At 36.7% G+C, this 23,195-nt stretch overlaps 1 protein-coding gene across 2 annotated transcripts in view; it reads left to right on the top strand.

The window, feature by feature from the left end:
* Nucleotides 1–3,381: 3,381 nt before the first annotated feature.
* Nucleotides 3,382–23,195, top strand: part of LOC131047047 (homeobox-leucine zipper protein ATHB-15) — a 142,699-nt gene continuing 122,885 nt past the window's right edge. The window contains exons 1-5 of one of the 2 annotated variants that reach the window (XM_057980871.2): nucleotides 3,382–4,114; nucleotides 4,256–4,451; nucleotides 6,017–6,120; nucleotides 6,369–6,459; nucleotides 6,555–6,650. In XM_057980871.2, coding sequence (XP_057836854.2) covers nucleotides 3,906–4,114; nucleotides 4,256–4,451; nucleotides 6,017–6,120; nucleotides 6,369–6,459; nucleotides 6,555–6,650 — 696 coding nt within the window. In that variant the 5' untranslated portion in view covers nucleotides 3,382–3,905. The remainder of the gene's footprint in view (nucleotides 4,115–4,255; nucleotides 4,452–6,016; nucleotides 6,121–6,368; nucleotides 6,460–6,554; nucleotides 6,651–23,195) is intronic. The other variant, XM_057980862.2, reaches the window with a different exon arrangement.

Here is a 23,195-nt window from a genome sequence, read left to right as displayed (position 1 = left end):
AGAGGAGGGTAAAATTAGGGTGTATAATTCTTTTTTTTCAAAATTAACATGTATCCCTTCACTTGAAAAAACTTTTTACAAACTAACAAACTAACTACACTTGCTTACAATGATTAAAATATATCTCTAAATCAACATAAGCACAAAGTTTAATGTGAGTACAATCCAATTTCCAATCTAATAACTATTATAACTTGCACCTCAAAGTCTTCAAGTTATAGGTGAAACTTTCATTAAACAAAAGTAATCAATGGTAGTACAAAGTCTCCCGCTTAATCACCATATCACAATAAGATTTTCCAAATATGAAAGATAGCCCAAAGTCCACAATCACAATTAGAGTGCTCATTTAATAACATAAACCAAACACCAATACCATCAAGGAATTTAAAGAACATATATAAGCAATGAACGAAATAACATTCACTCATATACACAATTTCTTGTCCAACTCAAAGTTTGGAAACAAAGAGAAATGTCTTCTTTATTTGCTTGATTAATTTTCACAACAAAAGAGCTCAAAGTCTCACTTGAGGCAACAATTCGACAGAGTTTTGCTAAGCATATAAAAGATAAATATTTACAAATGGGTTTCCTCCTTTTATAGGAAAGGAGTTGAGAAAAATGTGGACACAATTGACTAATTCAACTGCAGAGTCCCACTTGACTACAACTATTGCATAAAATAAAAATGCAACAGCAAGAAAATTTGCACTAAGAAAAGATGCAACTACATGAATTCTACTTAGTGTTGATGACACTTTATTCTTCATTCTCCTCCCTCCGGATTTACTCGGCGAATGATCAGTCATCTGCCAGAATCTGCAACATTTTCATCATGAAAATCCATATTTACCATCAGATTGTCAGCGTCAAAGTCCCGAAATGATGCCTGAAAAATCAAAATTACCAGTAAACAAAAAGACAGAAAAATCAGCAGATTAGGTTTTAAAAACCGATTTGTTAATGTTGTAGGTCAAGACTGCAGGTTGGGTTTTAAAACTTGAATTGCAGTTGAGCAAAACCTAGGTTGCAGATCAGGTTTTAAAACCTGACCTGCGCCATGTGCAGAAGAAGACTGATAGGGCGGGTTTTAAAACCCGACACTGGGTAGATCTGGACTGATAGGCCGGGTTTTAAAACCCGTCCCATCACTAGGGTCGGACATGGTCTGCACATTGAGTTTTAAAACCCGATGTGACAATAAAAGAGGCTAGCAGGTCGGGTTTTAAAACTCGAAGTGCAATCAAAAGATAAAATAAAAGATCAAGGCAAAAACATGAAAACAAAAAATGACAAAAATGAAGATGCAAACTGACACGACTTATGAGATAAGTCAAATGACCTTGGAGGACGTGGGCTACGAAGCAGACAAGTTTCGTAGGGGTTGTCCCACGATTCAGGCTAGCTGAAATCGGTGACAACATTGCGTCGAGGCATTTATAATCAAAGAAAGAAAGAAATAAAGAAAAGAAAGAAAGATTATTTTATAGTTCATGATATCGTACATATGGATCTCTTTCAAGAGTACAAGAATGAATTTTAAAAGAGTCATGTTCACCAATGTACAAGAATGAATCCTAAAAGAGTCATGTTAAGTGAGTGGAGTAATCCACATATTGTTGAATAGTAATGGAATTTGTTTGTTTATGATATGACGGTCTAAATTTTATGGTTGAGGAAGCTAAGAAATTCGATTATCAATTTTCATATCTTTATGATGAGGTGAACACATGAAAATCCTCCATTCGTTATACATTTTAATCATTAATAGGATTACATAGTCATTTTTTTTTTGTGTTATATCTAAAATAATCTTCCATTTCTCATATATAAGCTAAACATTATACCATCGTGCCAACATGCACCCTTGACTATCAAGAACATTATAATCACTCAAGGACACTCATATTGATCAAAGTTGTGCATCTTTATATTTTCAAAATTGTGGACATTAGAAATAGATTTTGTTGCAGCATTTGAAGTTGTAGTTACAATCCTATTTCTAGAATCCACAATTTTGAAAATATAAAGATGCACATCTTTGATCAATATGAGTGTCATTAGTGATTATAACATTTTTGATGGTCAAGGGCGTATGTTGGCACATTGGTAAAATGTTTAGGTTAAGTATGAGAAATACAATATTAACAAACACATAACATAAAAAACGGTTGCGTAATCCTACAAATATTAAAACATATAAGGAATGGAGTGTTTTCATGTACTCACCTCATCATAAAGATATAGAAACTAAAAACCAAATATCTTAGATTATCTAGTCATAAAATCTGGACCATCTTGTCATAAACAAACAAATTCCATTGGCATTTAGTTGTACATGGATTACTCAAACCACACCTAATATTTTTCCCTTTGCTTTCCCTTCACTTTCTCTTTTGATTTCAAATTTCTACTGAAAAATAAGGTTTGATCACTTTATCCAGCCTCAAGAAATAAGGAGGAAATACACAACATACCTCAAGTTATTTTTACTTGTAAATGTATAATAAAAAATAAAAACATAATTACGAGAATCCCTTGTAATAGAAAAATACATGCATATTGCCAATGTGACCAATTTCATTGAAAATAAGAAAACAACAAAATAATAGAGTAACAAATAGTTCTAGTAAAAATTGGATCGGCTTTGAAATCAAAATTACTTATAGACTTATAGTCATTTGAAAGTTGGACAATCTCTTCCTTCAAATGTATGTGGTTACAAATAAAAATAAGTTGCAATGATTCAAACTTATCACATGTTGTTCACTCATTTTGATTGAAGGAAGGAGGGCAAGAGAATTCTCAATAAAGTTGTCACAACACTAGTAGTGCCAAATGACCTAGTGAAAATCATCCAACTTCCAAACTTCATCAGTCAATGGCTTTGGGAGTTGTGAATTCTGAGGTGTTGGATGAGAGAGAAAGAGGTTTGAAGTCCATGTTGTAATGTAATTTTGGGTGTAAACTTTGAAACATTAGCATAATTTTAATAAAGATTGCAAAGATCTTATAAAGAGAATTCTTTGCACGAAATTATACTGTTTGAGCTCTCTAACACAGTGATGATAGATCATAGAACAACAATAACAAAAAATATAAATCGTAAAAAATCTAAATATCTTTAAAAAAAACCGAATTTTATTAATCTAAGATGTAAAACACATATTAGTCAATCCATAATATCGTTTTGAAACCAATAGATGCATCCATTCTTTAACATCCTTTTTAACATCCTTTTCTTACGTTAGGCAATGCAATTAAGGATTAAAGAAAGATGGATCATGAAGGTTTGATGGGACTTTTCTCTTTATCATTATTTTCTTGATGAACTGTGAATCATGTCTGCATTTATTTTGTTTTAAACGAAATCTGTTTCTCCACAAGAGTAAACTTGAAGCCCTCTGCATTTAGATTCCCGAAATAACAAACAGAAGTGTTTTAAGCTCTTTTCAACTCGCGCATGGTTGGAGAAGCTCATCCCCAGGGCCCATGTGACCGTCCACTGTTGCTTGCCTCGAGCTTCACGGAAAAGCATATCATACAATAATGGCGGCAGAAGATTGTGACATATTGATGTTGACAGTTTGAGAAATTGAAATGAAGGCAAGTCAAAAGGATGATGAGGCCTGGCATGGGTTCTGCTTATGGGCCCGCCCGGTGCGCCATCAGCGGGACATCATCCATGCATGCTATTTTCTGATGATAACAGCATGCATTGCTAGCTTATTCTACAGCAATATTTTGAAATTCTGCGTTTGAATTTCGTTAGAGGTTTACTGTCTTGATTGTTATCTATGGCGGAATCCTCACGAAAGCGCAGACAATTGAACGAGAAGAAATGGCTCCTTGTTTCTTAAATGCTGAACTAGTTTACATAATAAGTTATCAGTTGCGATACCATGGCTGTATCAAGAGCCAAAGAGGGGAAATTTGGGTTTGATTCTGGGAAGTATGTGAGATATAGTGATGAGCAGGTGCAGGCGCTGGAAAGACTTTATCATGAATGCCCAAAACCCAATTCATTTCGTCGACAGCAGCTTCTGAGGGAATGTCCAATCCTGTCTAATATCGAGTCCAAGCAAATCAAGGTCTGGTTCCAGAATAGAAGGTAGGAAAATCTCTCAACATTTTTGCTGATTATTTTAGGCATGATTATGGCTTCTCAAATTGCAACCAACCAGAATGGATCCTATTCAGTTTAAGACTTTATCGTTTTGTGTGGTGTAAATTGCGCGGGATGGGTTCACAGATGCCGTGAGAAGCAGCGCACAGAAGCTACTCGCCTGTTGGCACTGAATGAGAAGCTTACGGCGATGAATAAGGTTCTGGTGAAGCAAAATGCTAATCTGTCCAAACAGGCATTTCAATTTGTCCACCAGAATAAAGGCTTGAGGCAACAGCTGAAGCAGTTGAAAGAGCAGTGTGTTAATTTTGATGAAAACAAGGTATCTTCCTCGTTTCTTCAAGTCACAGAATACCCCCCGCTAAGCTTGGAACAGCTTGTTCATAGATGATAAGCCTTTTAGTCTAGCTGGTTGGCCGGAGCTTCCCGCAAGAATTTGTTATCCCTGTGGCATCTTAATATTTGCTTCGCAGTATTATGTTGTTTAGACTAATAACAATGAGATCAAGCAACGTATCAGCGTTGAGAAGCTGACAACGTGTTTATCTCATGGCCAGGTGCCTATATGCACGTTAAATGCCTTACTTATGGTGGCACCGTATAAAGTATAGGCACTGTAAATGCCTTACTTAGGGTGGCACGGTACAAAGTCCTTAAAAAACGAGTTTCTTACTGGAGACCCCGATTTTAATTTTTTTTTTGGAATGCACTCAAATTCAGGAGTATTTGATTCTGCGTTTTATCATAATCATATAATAACTCATGAAGAATTTTTATACCAACACAAAAGAATTGTTACCAACACAACATGTACATAGAGAAACTATTAAATTCTATAATGATATTAAATTTTTACAATCTATAATATTATAGATTGACAGTTGTTATTTTTGATTCGATTGTGGAAATTAGTTTTAATATAATTTAAAAGAATATTTGGATCATATTCTGTGATTGATCAATACAATAAAAGAATGTATAATAAAAGGAAAAATAGTTAATTGTAAATTCAGATAACTTTAAAAAGAGAAGAATCTCAAACAATTGAATCCCAAAAGATCAACTCTGAACATTAAATTCTATAACCAACTCTCAACATTAAATTCTACAATCAAGTCTTCATCTTCAGGCATTTTCTTAAGGGATTATTCCAAGTCTCTAACTAGTGAACATTATAAGTTAATGCCGAAGCCAACATTCGTAGCTAGATTTGTTTTTTCCCCTTTACACCCATATTGATTTCGTACTTCCACAGTTCCATCAATCTTATCACAGCAAATGTCAGATGTTTAAGCATGCCACACACCCTCTTGGATTAAATAATTAGTTAAACAAATTACTAACCAAGAATCAGGGTGACCTTTCCAAATTCCTAGTCTCAGATGAATGCGTACTTTCCACAGGTTATCCTGCAAAAACATGCACTGTACAGACAATTTATTGTTAAATTAAGCTTAAGTCTAGACAACAGTACCGTGACATACAAAATCTGCTGAAAGATCTTCGATTTTTACTTTTCTGGTTAAGAAGTTGATGGCCAGAACCGTATCTATGAGTAAGCTTAGGATAATTGGAGGGAGCATGTTGTATAAGCCTTCAAGGGCCTATGCCTTGCCTCCCATCTAATGGAATAGATTAGTCTTACATGCGGGGGGGAACTTGAGTATGCTGTTTAAACTGCAGTGCTTGAACCTACTAAAGTAGCATAGACATTTAATTCTCCCAAGGAATATTGAGGACACTGTATAAGTTTGAAACAGCACCCCAAGATTATCCTTGCTATTTGCTCTGTCCTTTTCCTATATCCCTTTTCTTTCACTGCCATTGATAGCTAGTGGAATAATAGCTAAAGGTGATGTTGTCTGTTATTCTATGTGCTTTACGCAGGATGCTTTGGCTACAGCAGAAAAAAGCTCAGACTGTAGACTTACACGTAGATTGAGCAAGCGTCCTCTACCACAGCCACCACTGCAGGACCTGAATCCTGCATGGTATGTGAAGATTATTTCTGTATATTGATCTGTATGGTATGTAAGTTAGGAGTAATTCATGGGATTTTATGTTCTCTATTACATATCTAAATAGGGAAGTTTAAGACACATTTGGTAAGTTATTTTATCAATCACTATGGTTGGGAAGATTATTGAATACATTTTTTACTTCCTTCTAGTTGATTTTACAGATTACATTTGTGTTCCTTATTAGTCTGTTTCACTAATCTCGAATGTCTTAACTGCAGGCTTTTGACTTTTGCAGAAGAAATTCTTTCAGAATTTCTAGCGAAGGCCACTGGCACTGACCTAGATTGGATTCAAATACCTGGGATGAAGGTTAGTTTTTCCTAATGTCTAACTTGTGCGGCTACATCATCTCGAAAACTCTTAAACAATGATCTTGATATCACATGTTGTGTTTGTTTGGTCAGCCTGGTCCGGATCCCATTGGAGTCGTGGCGGTAGGTCACGATTGTGATGGAGTGGCTGCTCGAGCATGTGGCCTTGTAGGGATGGATTCCAGCAGGGTATGAAAATTCTGTTGAAAAAATAGGATTTTCAAAAATATTCGAAGTTAATATTGCTTGTAAATTAAATCTTTTAGAGGGAAATGACATAGTTGATGTCTAATTTCGAATTTAAAAATATTCTTATTCTTTACTGAACTGATTCAGGCTAAAACGTTACAAACTATTCTCTTGTAAGCTAATTAGGATTTTATTACTTCTTATTCTTCTCTCATGATAGTTTTCCAATCATCTTTCTTTTATACAGCATGATGTATTCTGATTATTAGTAATTTTTGCACAAGGCTTTATTTATATATTTGCAGCATCCCAATTCTTTACCAACTTTTTGGACTCATAGGATAAGAAATTCACTTCCCGATAATGCATGTGTTGGTGATCCATTCATCTAATGAAAAATTTGCCAAGTCATTAAATCAAATAAGTTTTGAATTACTACCAAGAATAATTCATTTCTATGATTCCGATGCAGCCAAACTTTGTCTTTCTTGATTAGAATTCTATCTATGATAGGAAAGAGAGAAGCAAATAAAATTTATTGTCCACAAATGAACGCACTAGGTCAATGGAGACTTGAAAGTACATCCAATTACAAGAACAATATATTAGGATAAGTAGAATCCTAGAATCTGAATAAGTAACTAAACGCTACTTCAGTGTAAACATAACTAGATGGGTTAAACCCATGTGGGTAAAAGTCAAACCGAATTATCCAACTAGAAGTACAAATAGTCATCTGAGAGGGGAAGACCCCGCAAGGAAACGAGGAGCTGATGAATACCAACTTGGAGCAAGGATGATAATTGGTGTTGTTACACATCTGCAACAAATATTGTAGAAGAGGAACCAACAGTATCACCATCCATTGCCATGACAAATTGATGTAAACATAACTAGAAGAGTCAAATCCATGTGGGTAAAACTCAATCTGTATGATCAAACTTGAAATACAAATAACCACGTGAGGGAAGAAGACCTCCCAAGGATCCAATGAAGACCAAATAGCCCAAGGATGACAATCATCATGGTTACACATCTGCAACAAATTTTGTGGTAGAAGTGAAAGATCCCAAATGGATCCCTTCGCTGATCTGCTGTAGTTTTTTAATTATTTTGATTGAATTTCCTATTTATTACTATAATCTTCCAGAAATAGACAGAAGTTGCAGAAGGTTGAATTCTTTTTACGTTTTGATAGTTTTTCAGCAAGTATTAATTGAAGAACAAGTACATGAAAAGAGTACTGGAAATAAATGTTCATTACACGGCCAAATCAGAATCGTACCAAGCAGATTTCTGATTATTTAAATCAAATAATTATCCAGATAGTGATTTCAAACAATTCCAGGAAGATTACAATAAGCAATGAATCCAACCTGGATGAAGAGTGAATACTGTAATCAAGAAGGAGGCTATGGCAAACGCCCAAAGTTCTTACATAGCTCCACGTGGGAAGAAAAACGGCTGCAAAGAACGATCGTATGGTTGTTTGGTGATGCCAAGCTGGAAACCCCAATCTCCACGCTGAACCCTAACTCTGTCCACTGAATCCTCCAGAAAAGATGTCGTACCAACTCTAAGGCACTGAAAACTGAATGCAAGAACCAAATAACCACTGTGCTGGGGGCTACGTCCCAGACAGGCAAGACCCTGGGGTTTTCGTCCCAGATGCTGAATCGCTCTCTAGAGCAAATTCTCCAAATCAAAGATAAAATGTGTAAAAGATGGATGATAATTAGGTTACCATCTTCTTATAACTCCTCCCCTTTAGCTCGAACCCTAAAAGTGTATGAAAAGTGCGCTTAGGCTTATAAAGTCTTATTTCTCATTTTTAGTCACCAAGTATAGAGAAAACGCCACTTTTTAAATATAAAAGAATTCCGTTCATCAAAAGGGTCCCTGACAAATGGGAAACATTTAGAAAAGTTCAAGACCTTTCCAACGAGCTATAACACATGGGCATATGCATCTAGATGAAGCCAAAAACCCTTTATTACTCCAAAATGGCTATAAACATAGCCTTATTTAATTAATTAAACGCTAACTTAGGAAATATTTAAATATATTAAAAATATAACCCAAATAGTTGCAGAAGGCTCAAATGACTCCAAAAGCCTGAAACGGAACTTGCCACCTGTCTGTGACTGAAGTCGGAAATCATGGATCCACTGGCAATCTTATCCCTAAAATCTAGGGATGCTCCTAGAAACTAGGAAACATACCCAAATCTTCTGAAATTGAAACCAAGGAATAGTCTCATGGAAACCCAACCTTGGATACTGTCATAACCTCCTAAATAGTAGGAATAGCCTCCACAAATGTAGGAACTGCCTCCTAAAATTAAGGAACTGCTCCAAAGTGGTCTACTACTGCCAGAACACCAAATCCCAAACATTGAATATCTTCACTGAGTCTCTATCCACCACTGTCAGCCTACAAGACCCCATAATAAGCAGACTCACATGTCTCTACTAGACAGAGCTAAAGAGGGGACATGACAAGAAGAAACAACATTGTCATGTTCCCTTTGTATGATAATTTTGTTTGGACCAAAAATGCCTTCTTTTTAATTTTCATGTCTTCCTTGGTCCAATTTTGTGTAAATGTTCTCCCTCTTCTCTCCCTCTATGTCTCTCTTAGGTCCTTGAAGTCTCTAAGCGTTGGAGTGTGTCCAATCTTCTAAGTGCTTGTCAGTTGTCGGTGTTTTGGAGCTCCTCGTCTTGACATGCCTTTCTATCTAAATCGATCTTCCCTTAGTCTCTTTTATGCTGGACTTTCGGACTTGTCCATCTGGTTATGCCTTCCTTTCATTCCCCACCAGAATGCTGGAGTTTCCTTTCCTTGGGCACCCTTCTCATGTCATCCTCGACTCTCAACTTTTGATTGGATAATTATATTAAGTTCCTTTGGAGGAATGGGACTTGTGGACTTACCTCTACCTAGCATCTCTTTCTTGTCATGCCCGACTTTCGAACCTCACCAATAATTATGTATGATTCATTGGAGTTGGAATTTCCTTCATTCCCTTACCTAGTTATTTCTTCCCATGCATCTCCGTTCTCCAATGCTTAGTAACATCTTGCCCATATTTTGTTGGAGTTGGTAGTATGAATTTCCCTTAAACGTGGTATTAGGTGCGAGTCATCTCCAATCCCTAACATTTTCCACTTTCCTCTTTTTGGACTTGCTTGTTTGGATTTCCCTTCTTTTATTTGCCTTAATAGTATGAACTCCTTGTTATCCTTTACCTTCGAAGCTTGAAACACCCACCATTTCTCATTGTTCTCCTCACTTACCTCTAGGAATGACTAATATGCCATTAATTCTTAGTTTGGAATTGTAAATTCCAAAAAAGGAGAAACATTATTTAATATTTAGGGCTTGGACCTACATGTAACTCTAGCTGCGATATAGAGAAAATGATCCTTGCCATCATTAATACAGTGGTTAGGGTTTCAAAAATTGTGAGATTTCTCGTCATTATTATAGAGTACATTTTCAAGTCATGAGAAGCACTCCTTCAAGTACAACCTACATACATGTGTGCAATTTCATGCATGTCCCAAGGGAGAATGGCAGCGATGGAAATGGACATCATTTTGCAGTGTACCAATTATGTGTTCATGGACCTTACTATAGTATTTGACATGCTTTCTAAAAGTATTATTGGTCTAGGGTCTTTTTTCATCGATGGATTCTCTCATTTGTTCATTACACAGAGAAATCCTAACGGGAGATGCTTTGAGAGGTCATGTTCAAACGACTAGATTTGAGAACCAAAACCCCCTTTTTTGCTAGAGTTCAGAGGTTGAAAAACCTCTGATTCAACTAGCTAGAAGACGGAAACCCTTTGATTTGTAGGATGACCTCATACGGAGTTTGTGATTGAGCTTAACTTTCATGGTGGAGAAATCTAGTGGTAGCAAGTTTGTATGTTTTACATTTTGTTGCAGGTAGGTGTAAGCAATGCATTCATGTTTGTAATGGCTATTGTAGCAGCATAGTTTAATGTAAAACTGACCTTTAATATATTGAATGCTTTGTTGTTTATTTACATTTTGCAAACTTGATTTAAATCGAGGGTATTGATGAATGTAAATATTTGTAATGAAATTTGGGTTTGTATTATCCGACTTTTAGATATGGTCAATATTAAAATTAGTTTTCCTTAATGCCTAGATAGGGACATTACAAACATCACCATCTGCTAGCATAGTGCCAATATATACTTTGATAATGTTCAGAGGAGAATGTCTAGGGCTAATAGGAGCAAGTTGGGCAATCCTAGGAGGGAATATGGTTCTCCCCCTAGAACGTCATGTAACACCCAAGGCCAATAGACCTTTGCATTGAAATATATTGTGGTTAAAGATATCTATATGGTCCTTGACATTGATAGAAATAGGTGAACAATGCTTAGTATGAGAGTGAGAGGACAAGGGAGATGGATGATGTCTCATCGATTTACCCTTATCTATGTATAGATCCAACCAAAAGGGCATTTAGTATTTCCAACATCTTGAGTAGGCTGTAACCTAGTAGTGTTAAGTGTTACTCTGAAAAATCGGAATTTTTAATGGTGACAGCCTCATGAAGGAAAAGGGGCAATCACCTCTGATCAAGATTAGAAGGTAGCTAGTGACCCATTTTATCTCTGTACAAATACTGCTACCTCCTTCATATTTCATAGTACATAGTATCATAGTACATTTGAAATGAAGTGCTCCTTACTTTCCAACTCTTAGAGAGAACAAAGATGGTAAATCCCATCGTTACAAGCAGTATGATGATCAGTCTTGACTTGTAAATCCTGGGAAAAAAGCAACAGCTGGTCAAGGGGAATCCTCGGGCCATTATAGGAAATACTTTGGACCTTGGTCAATGTTTTTCCTTATCTATCCCTCTTGCTTGCTGTCTTGTACATATTTGTATGTGAGTTAACAACTTATGCTGTGCTTATTTAGAAGAATTGAATTGATGGCCTTCTTATGAATAACATTGTTATATGCAAAATGCCAACCAAATCTGAATTGCTGTTACAAGCAATTTATAGTTAGCCAAAAAGTATGAGGTTCCTTTAAATTTTGGATACAAACTCAATAAGGTGCTTTTTTTTTTGAAATTGCATAACATTTTGAGAGGGATCCAAATATGTAACACTTGAGATAACTCCCTCATTTTTTTCCTCTTAAAAACAACATTTTCATGCCCCAAGTAGTCAAACTGTATTTGACGGTTTGTTCAGTAATTTTTGGATCACCAACCTCTTTATTGAAGATTTGAAGGAAAGGTGCATTCACTGTGATAATGTTGCCTTGGTAGTTGTTGATGTGTTTTTTATAACACTTTGAACACAGAATAAAATACTAAGTATTCTATCCTCTCTTGAACAAAGAAACCCAATATGCTGAATGATGTGATCAAATAAGGAGACTCCAAGGTTTACAATGTGAAGAATTGACTTTATGCTTGGGATAGACTTGGTGATATATGTGATATTACTGGAATCACAAGGGGACTTATGTTTATGAACACTGTTGGAACATGGAATCTACACTAAGTTGCTTGGAAAATAAAGACAAAAAGAGATAAGGGTTTAGAATTCTAATGTAATCCTAGGAATGTAAGAGATGATTGTTGACTCGGTGCAACCAAACCAATCTTTGCTTCGCCATGAGGAAACAACTACACAAAGATGGTGCAATCTCCTAGGGATGAGCATATGATTTTCATATCACCTATGCACACCAACACCATGTACAATGTGCATAAAGTAATTAAAGTTAAGCTTTTAGATACCTTTAGTCTAACCACGCACTACAGTTTGCAATCAACAAATTCCATGTGATATGAAAATTAGGCTTCAGCATTGATCAACAATAAAATCTTCCATCCATCTAACACATCTAAACTATGAGAAGTAGAGACCATGCAACATGTTGAAATAGCACACAAGATCCACTATCTCTTCAATGGAAATAGTATGTTTATTACAACAAGCCTTGGCAACAATCTCCTTTCTCCTACTCTACTGCTAGATACTATCATCTATTGATCAACGACTAATTATTAACTTTTACAGATGAGAGGTTTGAGCCTTATATAGAGGTCTCTTTACAACTAAATGGCTCAAATTGATTCAAGATCAATGGCCGAGCTTACATGACAAAATCCTAATTAGGGTAAATTATAACTAACTCCATTTGACCAATCAGAAAATTACAATATTATGGACACATGTCCATCTTTGAATGACAACCAATGAGAGATGAGGTTAGGTACATTGAACTTCATGCATCCACATGTGCAATTGTAGATGAGTCACGTTAATTGAACTTGGATGAGTTGATGTGATATCTCCTGATTGGTTGATGATGAACAAGCACCAACTTAGCATGCTTATCTTGTAGATCATCACAAAGAAGTGATTGTGGAGGAGCAATATCTCTTGATACTCAACATTGTCCAAGTGCTTGATGTGACGTGATGATGGGACATATTCCCAAATTGCATCATCTTTGATGATCAAGTCGACCTTTCAACTTTTCTTGACTCTTCGGTAACTATCTCTCCTTGATCATGCTAGAGTTTCCATTCACTAACTTGGGAATCTACCTCCTTGCTTAGCATTTCACCTTGATGATATGATGTAGACCTTGTGATGCCTATGCTTGATGTACTTGACTTTGAACATCTTGACTTTCTTCTTGACGATCTTGTATTGATGTTGGGGCATCTTCATGGTATACTAGCCTTGAATCTTGGATTTCCGAAGGAAATTCAAGATACTTGTAAAATATTTTCTCATTTCCTTGCTATGCATTGAATATCATGTTGTTGTAGAACTTATCTTCATGTGGTGGTTGCATCCTTTCTTAGTCCTTCATCTTGATGTTGGTCTTCTCCTTTCATGTGTAAGTGTGATTTCTCTCTTTCATGCCTTGAGGTCCTCTCCAAAATGTTGACTTGCTTCCTTTAGTGCTTTTTAACTTGCTGATGAAGTCTTCCCCTTGTGGTAGTTATATCTTAGAAGTGGTAGGTCCTCCGTCATGTTGTAGATCTTGATGCTAACCTCCTTTGAATTGGTGAACTCCACATTGCCTGAAAGAAAGAAAAATGTATTGTGAATCACATGTAAAATAGATAATAAGGCATCACAAAAATCAATGTCTGATCTATGCATTTATTCGCAGACCTGCTCCCTTCAAATTAGGTCTTGATTTGCATTGGTTCAATGTTAAAATGAATAAATTTCATTCTTGCTTTATAGGATTCTCCTTACTTTGAACCCACACCTCCTCTATCTAGCCGACTAGGGCTCTTCAAACATCTGTTTATCATTTTAAACTCCTTAAATTTTCCCTCCACAGCCAACCTGAGTAACTGACCTTCCTTGAGCGGATTTTAGAGGTTCAAATACACAAAGGGAGTGCATAAGACAAGTATTCATGCATAACATAATGTATATCAGGTTTAAAGCAACTCCTTGAAACACAAGTTGGCACTTTGCACTCAATTTACCTTCCTTCATGCCGGCTGTACCTCATTTGTAACCCCTTTCCCCTCTTGAGTGATATAAGTATGATGTCCACCAAGGCTCTATCAACACAATTCTCACTTAAAAATCTTAATTATTCTCTACCTAGCGAATAAGATCTGATTTTCAGGTCTAAATTTACAAGTTTTGTTAGATCTGATCCAAATATTCTAGGTCTGAGTTTCAAGTTTCAGGTCTGATCCATCTGTTTTTGAGGTCTAATCTGACCTGATCACCAATTAATTTTCTCTGCTCCTAGGTCAGATTTGCTATTGTCCTTAGGACTGAGTTTGATGCCCCTAGGTCTGACCGCATTTGGGGAGGGTTCTTGCATAAAGGCAGGGCGGAATTCATAGTCAAGTATGCATGGTGGAATTCAGAGGCAAGCCTGCACAAAATTGTAAGGTGAGCGCATCTCAAAGCTTCATTTGCAATGTTGGGTGCTAGTGAAGACTTTTGCTTGCACTAATGACTATGGGTAGTTTTCAGAGATTGTTTTGCGTAAGGCATAGCAGGATTCAAGGGTTTACAAGCACATATTTGCGGCATTGAGGGTAGACTTGCACAATTCAGATGTATGGCAGAATTTAGGGGGTTCCTCGCACAAAACCACACATGAACTTGCTTCCTTAATCAAACACTTAACCAATTTTGTATTCCTCCCACTTTCTCCTCTAGACAGAACTATGATAATGGTCTTGCAGTGAGGGTTGAGTGCATGCATAACGGGTTTAGACCCCTAGATTGCATGGTGGATTTGGAGGGGGTCCCTGCACAAAAACATTAAGAGAGCGAACCTCAAGCAAGTGTTTGCACAAAAGTTGTAAGTGTTTGAGTGTATTTTTAAACTATCATTGCACAACGGTGACAAACATGAGTGCATCCAAGGTGAAGTTATGCAATATGGAGCTGGTTTAGGAGGATGGAATACATGAAAAAGCATGGCAGAATTGAGACATTTCCTTGCACAAGTGCATGAGAGCGTTATTTAGACCTTGAACTTTCATCATTTCGTCCTCCATCCTTTACCTAGGGCACACTCTATTAGTTGCTTAGCATAGCCCTATTTATACTCAAGGGAGGTTACATCTCACTTAGTCACATTTCATCTGATTTCTCCCCATGCCTAGAGCACATACTAGGGATGCCCTTTCACTACAAAGAGGTCAGGATTTCATGCCTTCGTTGCATAACAAGGTCGGGATTTGAGTGCCCATCATGCATACAACATAAAGCACGTAAGAGGTGTCACCTCGCACAAAAGAACATGAAGCTAAGCACACTTGAAGGGGTCCCTTGCTCAATAATTAGTCTACTTCTTGAATTGCCATCCTTTGAGCACATGAGAGGTTTAGGCTTGCGCAAAGTAAAATGGTGGGATCTTGAGGTTGCATTGCACTAAAGACCTTGGGTGGACTTGAGACCCTATCCAACACTTAATCAAGTTATAGCTTGGGTGCACATGAAGGGTGGCCTTGCACAAGTTTATACATGAAATTTGGGGGTTGGATTTTACTCAGACAAATTTTCATGATTTTATCCCTTAGGTCTTACATAGTGTAGACTCACAACTCATGGCTCCAAGGTGATGTGCTTGGAGTTCCTGACAGAACTACAAGAAAGCTTACCACTACATGCACAAACATCAACCTCTAATGACATCTAACATTCTTGACAAGACACTTGATAATATTATCAAATTTAGCAATTTTGACAACTTTACCTCAACGTTCAACCTTACACTCACAACACACTCCTCTCACAAGAAAAGGTAACAAATATGAGTATTGCGAAGCTAAGATGACTAACTAAGACACTAAAGCTAAGCAAAAAGTGGGAGTCCCCATTTGCAATGGGGTGATGTGTGAAAATGTCACAACAGTAGTTAAGGGAACTAAATAGGTATTTCTATAAGCTAGTCCTGTTAGCCAAATATGTGTGCTAGAATGATTGGATAGCATTTAAAAAACCTAGCACACCAACATATCAACCTAGAGTTCACTCACTCTAGGCATGCAAGCGATGGGAAACCATTTCTAGAAACTACATGCAATGTGTGAACAAAAATGTAAAAACTACATACCATTCATAGATAAATATATCTAACACGAATATGCACCAAAACCTTTTATATATTAGCTAGCTCCATATGATATCTCAAATGTATTAGGATTTTATGGTCATTCTTATGGTTCTCAACTTATTACTTCTCAAGGATAGGAGTCATTTTGATCCCCCTTGACATTAATTGTATTTCACCAACATATTAATTAATTACATCTTTTGTAATGTCCCCTTCTCAGTACTCAGTTCAGTTGGCCGTTAGCCTATTCCAGAGACCCGTAGGTTAGTCGGAAGCAAAAATTAGGGTTTCCTACTTCTAGGGGATGTCTCGACATTTTTGGTGGCTTGCATGTTGGAGTTTTACAATTTTGATTCTGGATACCTTCTGGGTTTTCAGAAAGCTTCGCAATGATGGTACATGCATAGCAAGCTGAGGAGTTTGGCAAACTTACTATCGATGACAGCTCATTTCTTTGGATTTTTCTGGGTTTCCTAAGAGCTTTGCGATGGTGTAACATGCAAATGAATCTGAAGACTTTTTTCGGACTTACTATTTTTAGTAAGTTGTGACGACTGCTCAGAATGTGATAAAAATCACTTTGGAAACTCACTATTTTTAGTAAGTACTATTTTTAGCAGTTCTAATTTTGACAGGTTCCTGTGGTCCAGTTTAGTTGGTTATTTTTGGCAATGTAGTTTCAACACTTTGGCCTCAGCTCAATATGGCAGTTGTTCAATATTTGCGGAAAAGTATTTTTTAATATATTTTAATGCCTTGGCATGAAATTTATATATATCTTTATTATTGACTTGGACGACTTAAGGGAATGAAATAATATTTTAAGTCCTAAGTCAATTTGGCATTATATTTTACTTCCTCATTTAGACGCCAAAGTTCAATTTTATAATTTATGTCAATATTATTGGCATTTTAATTAAGTTCAAATGACCCCCTATGTTGTACGATTTGGAGTGAATGGGGAAATTAAATGCCAATGCCAAGTTAATATGAAATGAAATTGCATTTGGTTTGGGCGCCATTTGGAGTGAACTTGAATTTGAATTTGGAGACTCAAGAGGCTATAAATAAGAGTGTTGGGCTCTTATTTTGGGGATGCTTGATTATCGATATTGTTATGCTGTTGGATTGGTGCCAGTTGAGCTTCAAAGTTGGGAGCTTCCTAGCAACCATCAGTTTCGTGCTTGAGAGATAGCACCTAGCTGGTCTATTGAGACTATCTTTCATCCAAAGAGATAGAGTGAGCTGATACAATGGATTGTGGCCTATTTTTCAGTATTTTGAGTGTTTTGGTGTGTTTCCAGCTTGCTGGTTTTCGGTGTGGCTGTAGCTTATTTTAATTCATAACCCTTTGCCCGTGTATCCATTCATTTTGGGTAATAGCTCGTTGGAAGCCCCTCCGTTGGGCGGTTTTTCATTTGGAGGCTCATATTATGAAGTGGAGTGTGTAATTTTTCATTGCTGGTCAAGTTTCCTTGCTGGCCGTACCTTTTCTGCCTTGTCCTAGGGCTGCGAGCAGAATCATCGGTTATGATTTGATGTGGTCGCTGGGTTGGGTTTTGATCACTTTCCCCCTAGCCTTCTTCTGCCGCTGATTTGGAGCTATTTGGTGGAGTTTTGAGAGAGTTATGGGCATTGCTGTGTTGCTGGTTCGTTTCTGGTATTGATGGTAATTCATTTCAGACTTGGTTAAGTGTGTATTTGGCAAGTTGTTTCAGAGATATCTTATTGTAATTCCTTGGAGTACTTTCATTTCTACTTAGAGATTGAAATCATATTGTACTGACAGTATTTGCAGGATAAAATATTGTAAGATTGATTCAATAGTACTGAACAGTCCATCTCTCTGCAATATACTTGTATCACCCACTGCATAAGTGGAAGAGGCTGGCTTAGTTGCCTATTTCTCTATTTCCCTGTACTCCAGTCCTTCTGCTGAATAAGTGGTTGAGTGATTGTTTGATGTTCTCTGTCTTCCCGCTGCATAAGTGGTCGAGTGATTGTCTTGTTCTATCTCTGTTTGGCTTGTAAATTGGCTGGTCATACTGCCAAGGAGTTGTTATTTTCTACTATTCTTACTTCACCCGTTGAAAAGTGGAAGTGATTGGTTCAACCGCCAATTGTATTGATCATGATATTTCTTACGCTAATGCTAGCGGATAGGTATCTTGTGTTAAAAATTGAAAAAAAATTGTGGGAGACATTTCATCTTTCTCAACTACTTTTTCTTCCTCAGGGAACTACATTTTCTCTTTTCTATTATTTACAACAATGATGGCTACATATTAGTGCCAACATTGTTCAATGCAATTACATGTTCTTTCTTTAGAACATCTTGAAGACATGCACCAATGGCCTATTCAATGCACCCAACCAATGTTCAATGCATCCACCAATGTTCTTGCCTTCTTTGCAATACCCATCAACAAGAGCTGTGCAGATTGATTCATCAGGAGAATGGCCTCTTTCTAGCATTATTTTTTATCAGTTGACCTGCCTGAAGCATCCTACCTACTTTAGAAAATCCTTCTATCAAGGCACTATAAGTGTCTACGGTGGGACGACAACACTTATCCATCATTCTATCCAAAAGATGCAAAGCAATGCCAACTTCTATATTTTTCCATATGTGACCCACGGCCTGAATTTTGACTGAGCCATCATGATCAAAAGTAGCAAGTTCATCTTCATAAGGAATTGCTAGTGCTTGCTGCACATTTCTCTCTTGGACTAGACCATTGATAAGCTAACAATAAGTTCGATTATTAGGCATGCACCCATCCTTCATCATTTTAGTAAGTAAATCAAATGCATGATCAACTCTACCCGCTTTAAGGTTACTGTCAATTAATGAAGTATATGCTACTAGATTGATTTATGCCTTTCTCCTCCATCTCACCAATCAACATTTCCACCTCCTCTAGTTTCCTTTCTTTGCAAAGTCCATAAACCAGTGCACTGTAAGTGTATACATTTAGGGGACAATCTACCTATACCATTTTCTCTAAGACTTTAAATGCAATATCCTTATAACTTCCTTTGCATAGTCCATCAATAAGTATCATATAAGTGACCAAAGTTGGAAGCACCCCATTCCCTAACATTTGACCAAACAATTTTTCAGCCTCAAGGACCTTGTTTTCCTTACACAATCCATTTACTAGTGCATTATAAGTATGTGAATTTGGCTTCCGACCATTTTCAGACATCTTGTAGAATAGTCCAAGAGCAATATCAACTTTTCCAGATTTGCAATAACCATCAGTTATAGCAGTATATGTTACACAATCAGGTGCAATGCCATTCTCATGAAGTTTACTGAATAACTCGCAAGCCTGCTTCAACTTCCCTTCTTTGCAAAGCCCACTGATCAATGAAGTGTAAGTACGAATGTTTAGCTTGCAATTATTTTTCTTCATCTCTTTGCCAATATCCAATGCTTCTTGTAGCTTGCTACCACCATATAGACCTGTGATAAGAATTGTCTAGGTATTGACATCGGTATTGTAGTGCTTCTTCATCATTTCATCAACTAAATCATAAGCTTCTTGAATTTTACCATTCTTGCATAAACCGTCAACAAGTATAGAATATGTGACAACATCGGGCACACATCACTGCTCAGACATCCAACTAAATATTTTGAAAGCTTCCTCCAGGTTGCCATTCCTGCGGTGCCCTAAAACTAATGATGTATAAGTAGAAGTATTAGAAAATTAACCATCTTGTAGAATATGATTAAGAAAGATATATGCCTCCTGCACTCCACATCGGAAATACAAATTGCAGCGCTTCTTCATTCATCCCATTTTGTGAATGCCCTGGCAATCACACAATACGCTTCCACATTTTGCTTTATTATACTTGAAAGTTAATGCCTTTCCAACAATTTCATTATGCACTCCTGTAATCATTGCTTGTCGTGACATTAAATGCTTTCATGGATCTCTATAACCTTTTCCAATGCTTCCATATTATTACAAACTATAAGGACAAGGGTTGCAAAAGTCAGCTTTATGCGTGCCAACTGCATTTGCTTGAAGTTTCTAAAACCTTCTTAACATCTATTTTATGCAATTCGTGCAAACATGGTATGCTGTGAGATATCATATATTCAGGCATTCTATTGAATATTTCATTTGCTTTACCTATGCTTCCACAGTTTGCATTCATTCCTAATAGAGCAGCTACAATGTCAAATAGTTGTCACTCCATGGTATTTGCTCTATTTACACCATGCGATGATCTCTCTTCAAACAAATAATGCGCCTTGTGAATTCTTTCACATTTTGTGTACATGTTAACCAGAGCATTCCATGATATGTGAACTTTATAAGGTATTTAGTCACACAATTTGGGCGTTGTTGACAAAGGTTCTGGCTTTACAGCTGACAATTGCATTTGCTTGAAAGGTTTCTTTCACCTTTTCAACAAATCTATTTTGTGCTTTAAGTATTCAGTCACACAATTTGGGCGTTGTCAACAAAGGTTTTGGATTTACAGCTGACAATTGCATTTGCTTGAAAGGTTTCTTTCGCCTTTTCAACAAGTCTATTTTGTGCTTTCTCTACAATTATTACATTGGGTGAGGCGACTAATCTTGGAGACATTTTATCAAACAACTATGTGAAAAGTCTACTTTATCACCGGCTGTGGCTTCAATGTTTTGAGGCAGCTTTCCAAACAGTTCATATGCCTTGTTTCTACTTCCATGTCTCTTATGCATTGAAGAGAGCGTTCTGGCCATAAACTTGATAAAGATCTCCTCTTTTCACACTTTGATGGAAGGCTATAATCTGTCCCAAAGCTCTTATTTCACTACAGCATGGTGTGTAAAACCTTTCTAACAAATCCATTCAATGCATTCCCATTGTGTTTGCTATGAGTTTCTAAAGCTGTTTCAACAAAACCATTTTTTGCATTCACAATTATTGCACCATGAGATTGACATCTCTTTGAGGCACATTAAGACATGCATGTCTATAGGCCGTGAGGGTGCTTGCAGAGGTTGTTCGATCTGCTTACACCTAACAATTTCATTTACTTGAAACTTTTTAAAGTTCATTCAACAGATCTACATTGCACCCATTTTACCATCATTGTGTCCCATGAGATGAAGTCTCTTCGAGAAATTATGTAAAATAGTAGACATGTTTGCTTTCTACTCCCAACATAGGTTGTGGATTGGAAGAACTCAAGAAGGCTGGAACTTAGATTTATATATGCTGCTTGTTGATGTGTTTTTTAGGACACCTCGAACACAGAATAAAATACCAAGTATTCTATCCTCTCTTGAACAAAGAAACCTGATATGGTAAGAATATGATCAAATGAGATGACTCCAAGGTTTACAATGCGAACAATTGACTTTGAATTTTGGATAGACTCAATGTTTATGACGTGATTTGTTGTAATCACAAGGGGACTTATGTTTATGAACACTGCTGGAACATGGAATCAATACTAACTTGGAAAAAAAAAGATAAAAGAGATGAAGGGGTTAGGTTATCTAATCTAATCCTAGGAATGTAAGAGATGACTGTTGACTCGGTGCAACCAAACCAAGCTTTGCTTCGCCATGAGGAAACGACTAGACAAAGATGGTGCAATCTCCTACGGATAAGTGAATGATTTTCATATCACCTATACACACCAACAGCAAGAACAATGAGCATAAAGCAATTGAAGTTAAGCTTTTAATCAAGTTCAGTCTAACCACACACTGGAGTTTGCAATCAACAAACTCCAAGTGGTATGAACATTAGGTTTCACCATTCATCAACAATAAGATCTTCTATTCATCTAATCAACAAATAAAACTTGAGAAGTAGAGACCATGCAACAAGTTGAAATAGCACACAAGATCCACCATCACTTCAACGAAAATAGTATGTTTATTACAACAAGCCTTGGCAATAGTCTCCTTTCCTCCTACTCTACCACTACTAAATGTCTTCTATTCTCTGTCTACTAACTATTATTAAACTATTAAATATTAACCCTTACAAACGAGAGAATTGAGCCTAATATAAAGGTCTCTTTACAATTCAAAGGCTCAAATTGATTCAGAATCAACAACTGAGATTACAAAATGAAACCCTAATTAGGGTTAGTTACAACTAACTCCATTTAACCAATGAAATAATTACAATATTTAGGACACATGTCGCTCTTGAATTCTAACCAATGAAACATGAGGTTAGGTATGTGAAACAATATTTGATGAATTGCCATGTGTTGCTTGCTCCTTCATGAGATGAATTAGGTTCAATGAAGCTGGACATGCTGATGTGGAATAATTTGATTGGGTAGATGATGGCTGGATGCCACCTTAGCTTGCTCCTCATGTAGATCATCACATAGTGTTTGTGATTGAGCAATATCTCTTGATACTCAACATTGTGTAACTACTTGATGTGATGATGATCATATTCCCAAATTAAATCATCTTGATCAAGATTTCTAATTTTCATTCTCTTTTGGAACTATCGGATTGATCACCCTTTCATAATTTCACCTTCTAACTGGGGAATATTCTTGATGATATATTTCCATCCTCATGCTAGGGAATTCACCTTGTTCTCACCTTGTTCTCTCCTTGATGATGTTTGATCACCTTCAACTCCGAAATATTTAATTACTTCCTTCCTTAGGCATTCTTCATGACGTTTTGAATTCCTTGTGATGCATTGCATTTATCTTGGACATGTTGACTCCTTCCTCTTGATAGTCTTTGATCTTGAAGTTTGGAACATGTCCTTGATATAATTGAACTCCATGTAGTAGTTGTGAAATCCTTTGTTGTATCTTCATTCCCTCGAATTTGAACCTTGATTCTTTGATTTCCTTGGTGTAGAGCAAAAAGTCCTCATGTTGAACTTGGGTTCTTGGCTTTTTGAAGGAAATTCATGATAGTTGTAATCGT

Source organism: Cryptomeria japonica, chromosome 4 (genome assembly GCF_030272615.1).
Source record: "Cryptomeria japonica chromosome 4, Sugi_1.0, whole genome shotgun sequence".
NCBI classification, from domain to species: domain Eukaryota; kingdom Viridiplantae; phylum Streptophyta; class Pinopsida; order Cupressales; family Cupressaceae; genus Cryptomeria; species Cryptomeria japonica.
The sequence above is the reverse complement of the archived record's forward strand: the minus strand, read 5'-3'. Positions and strand labels throughout refer to the sequence as shown.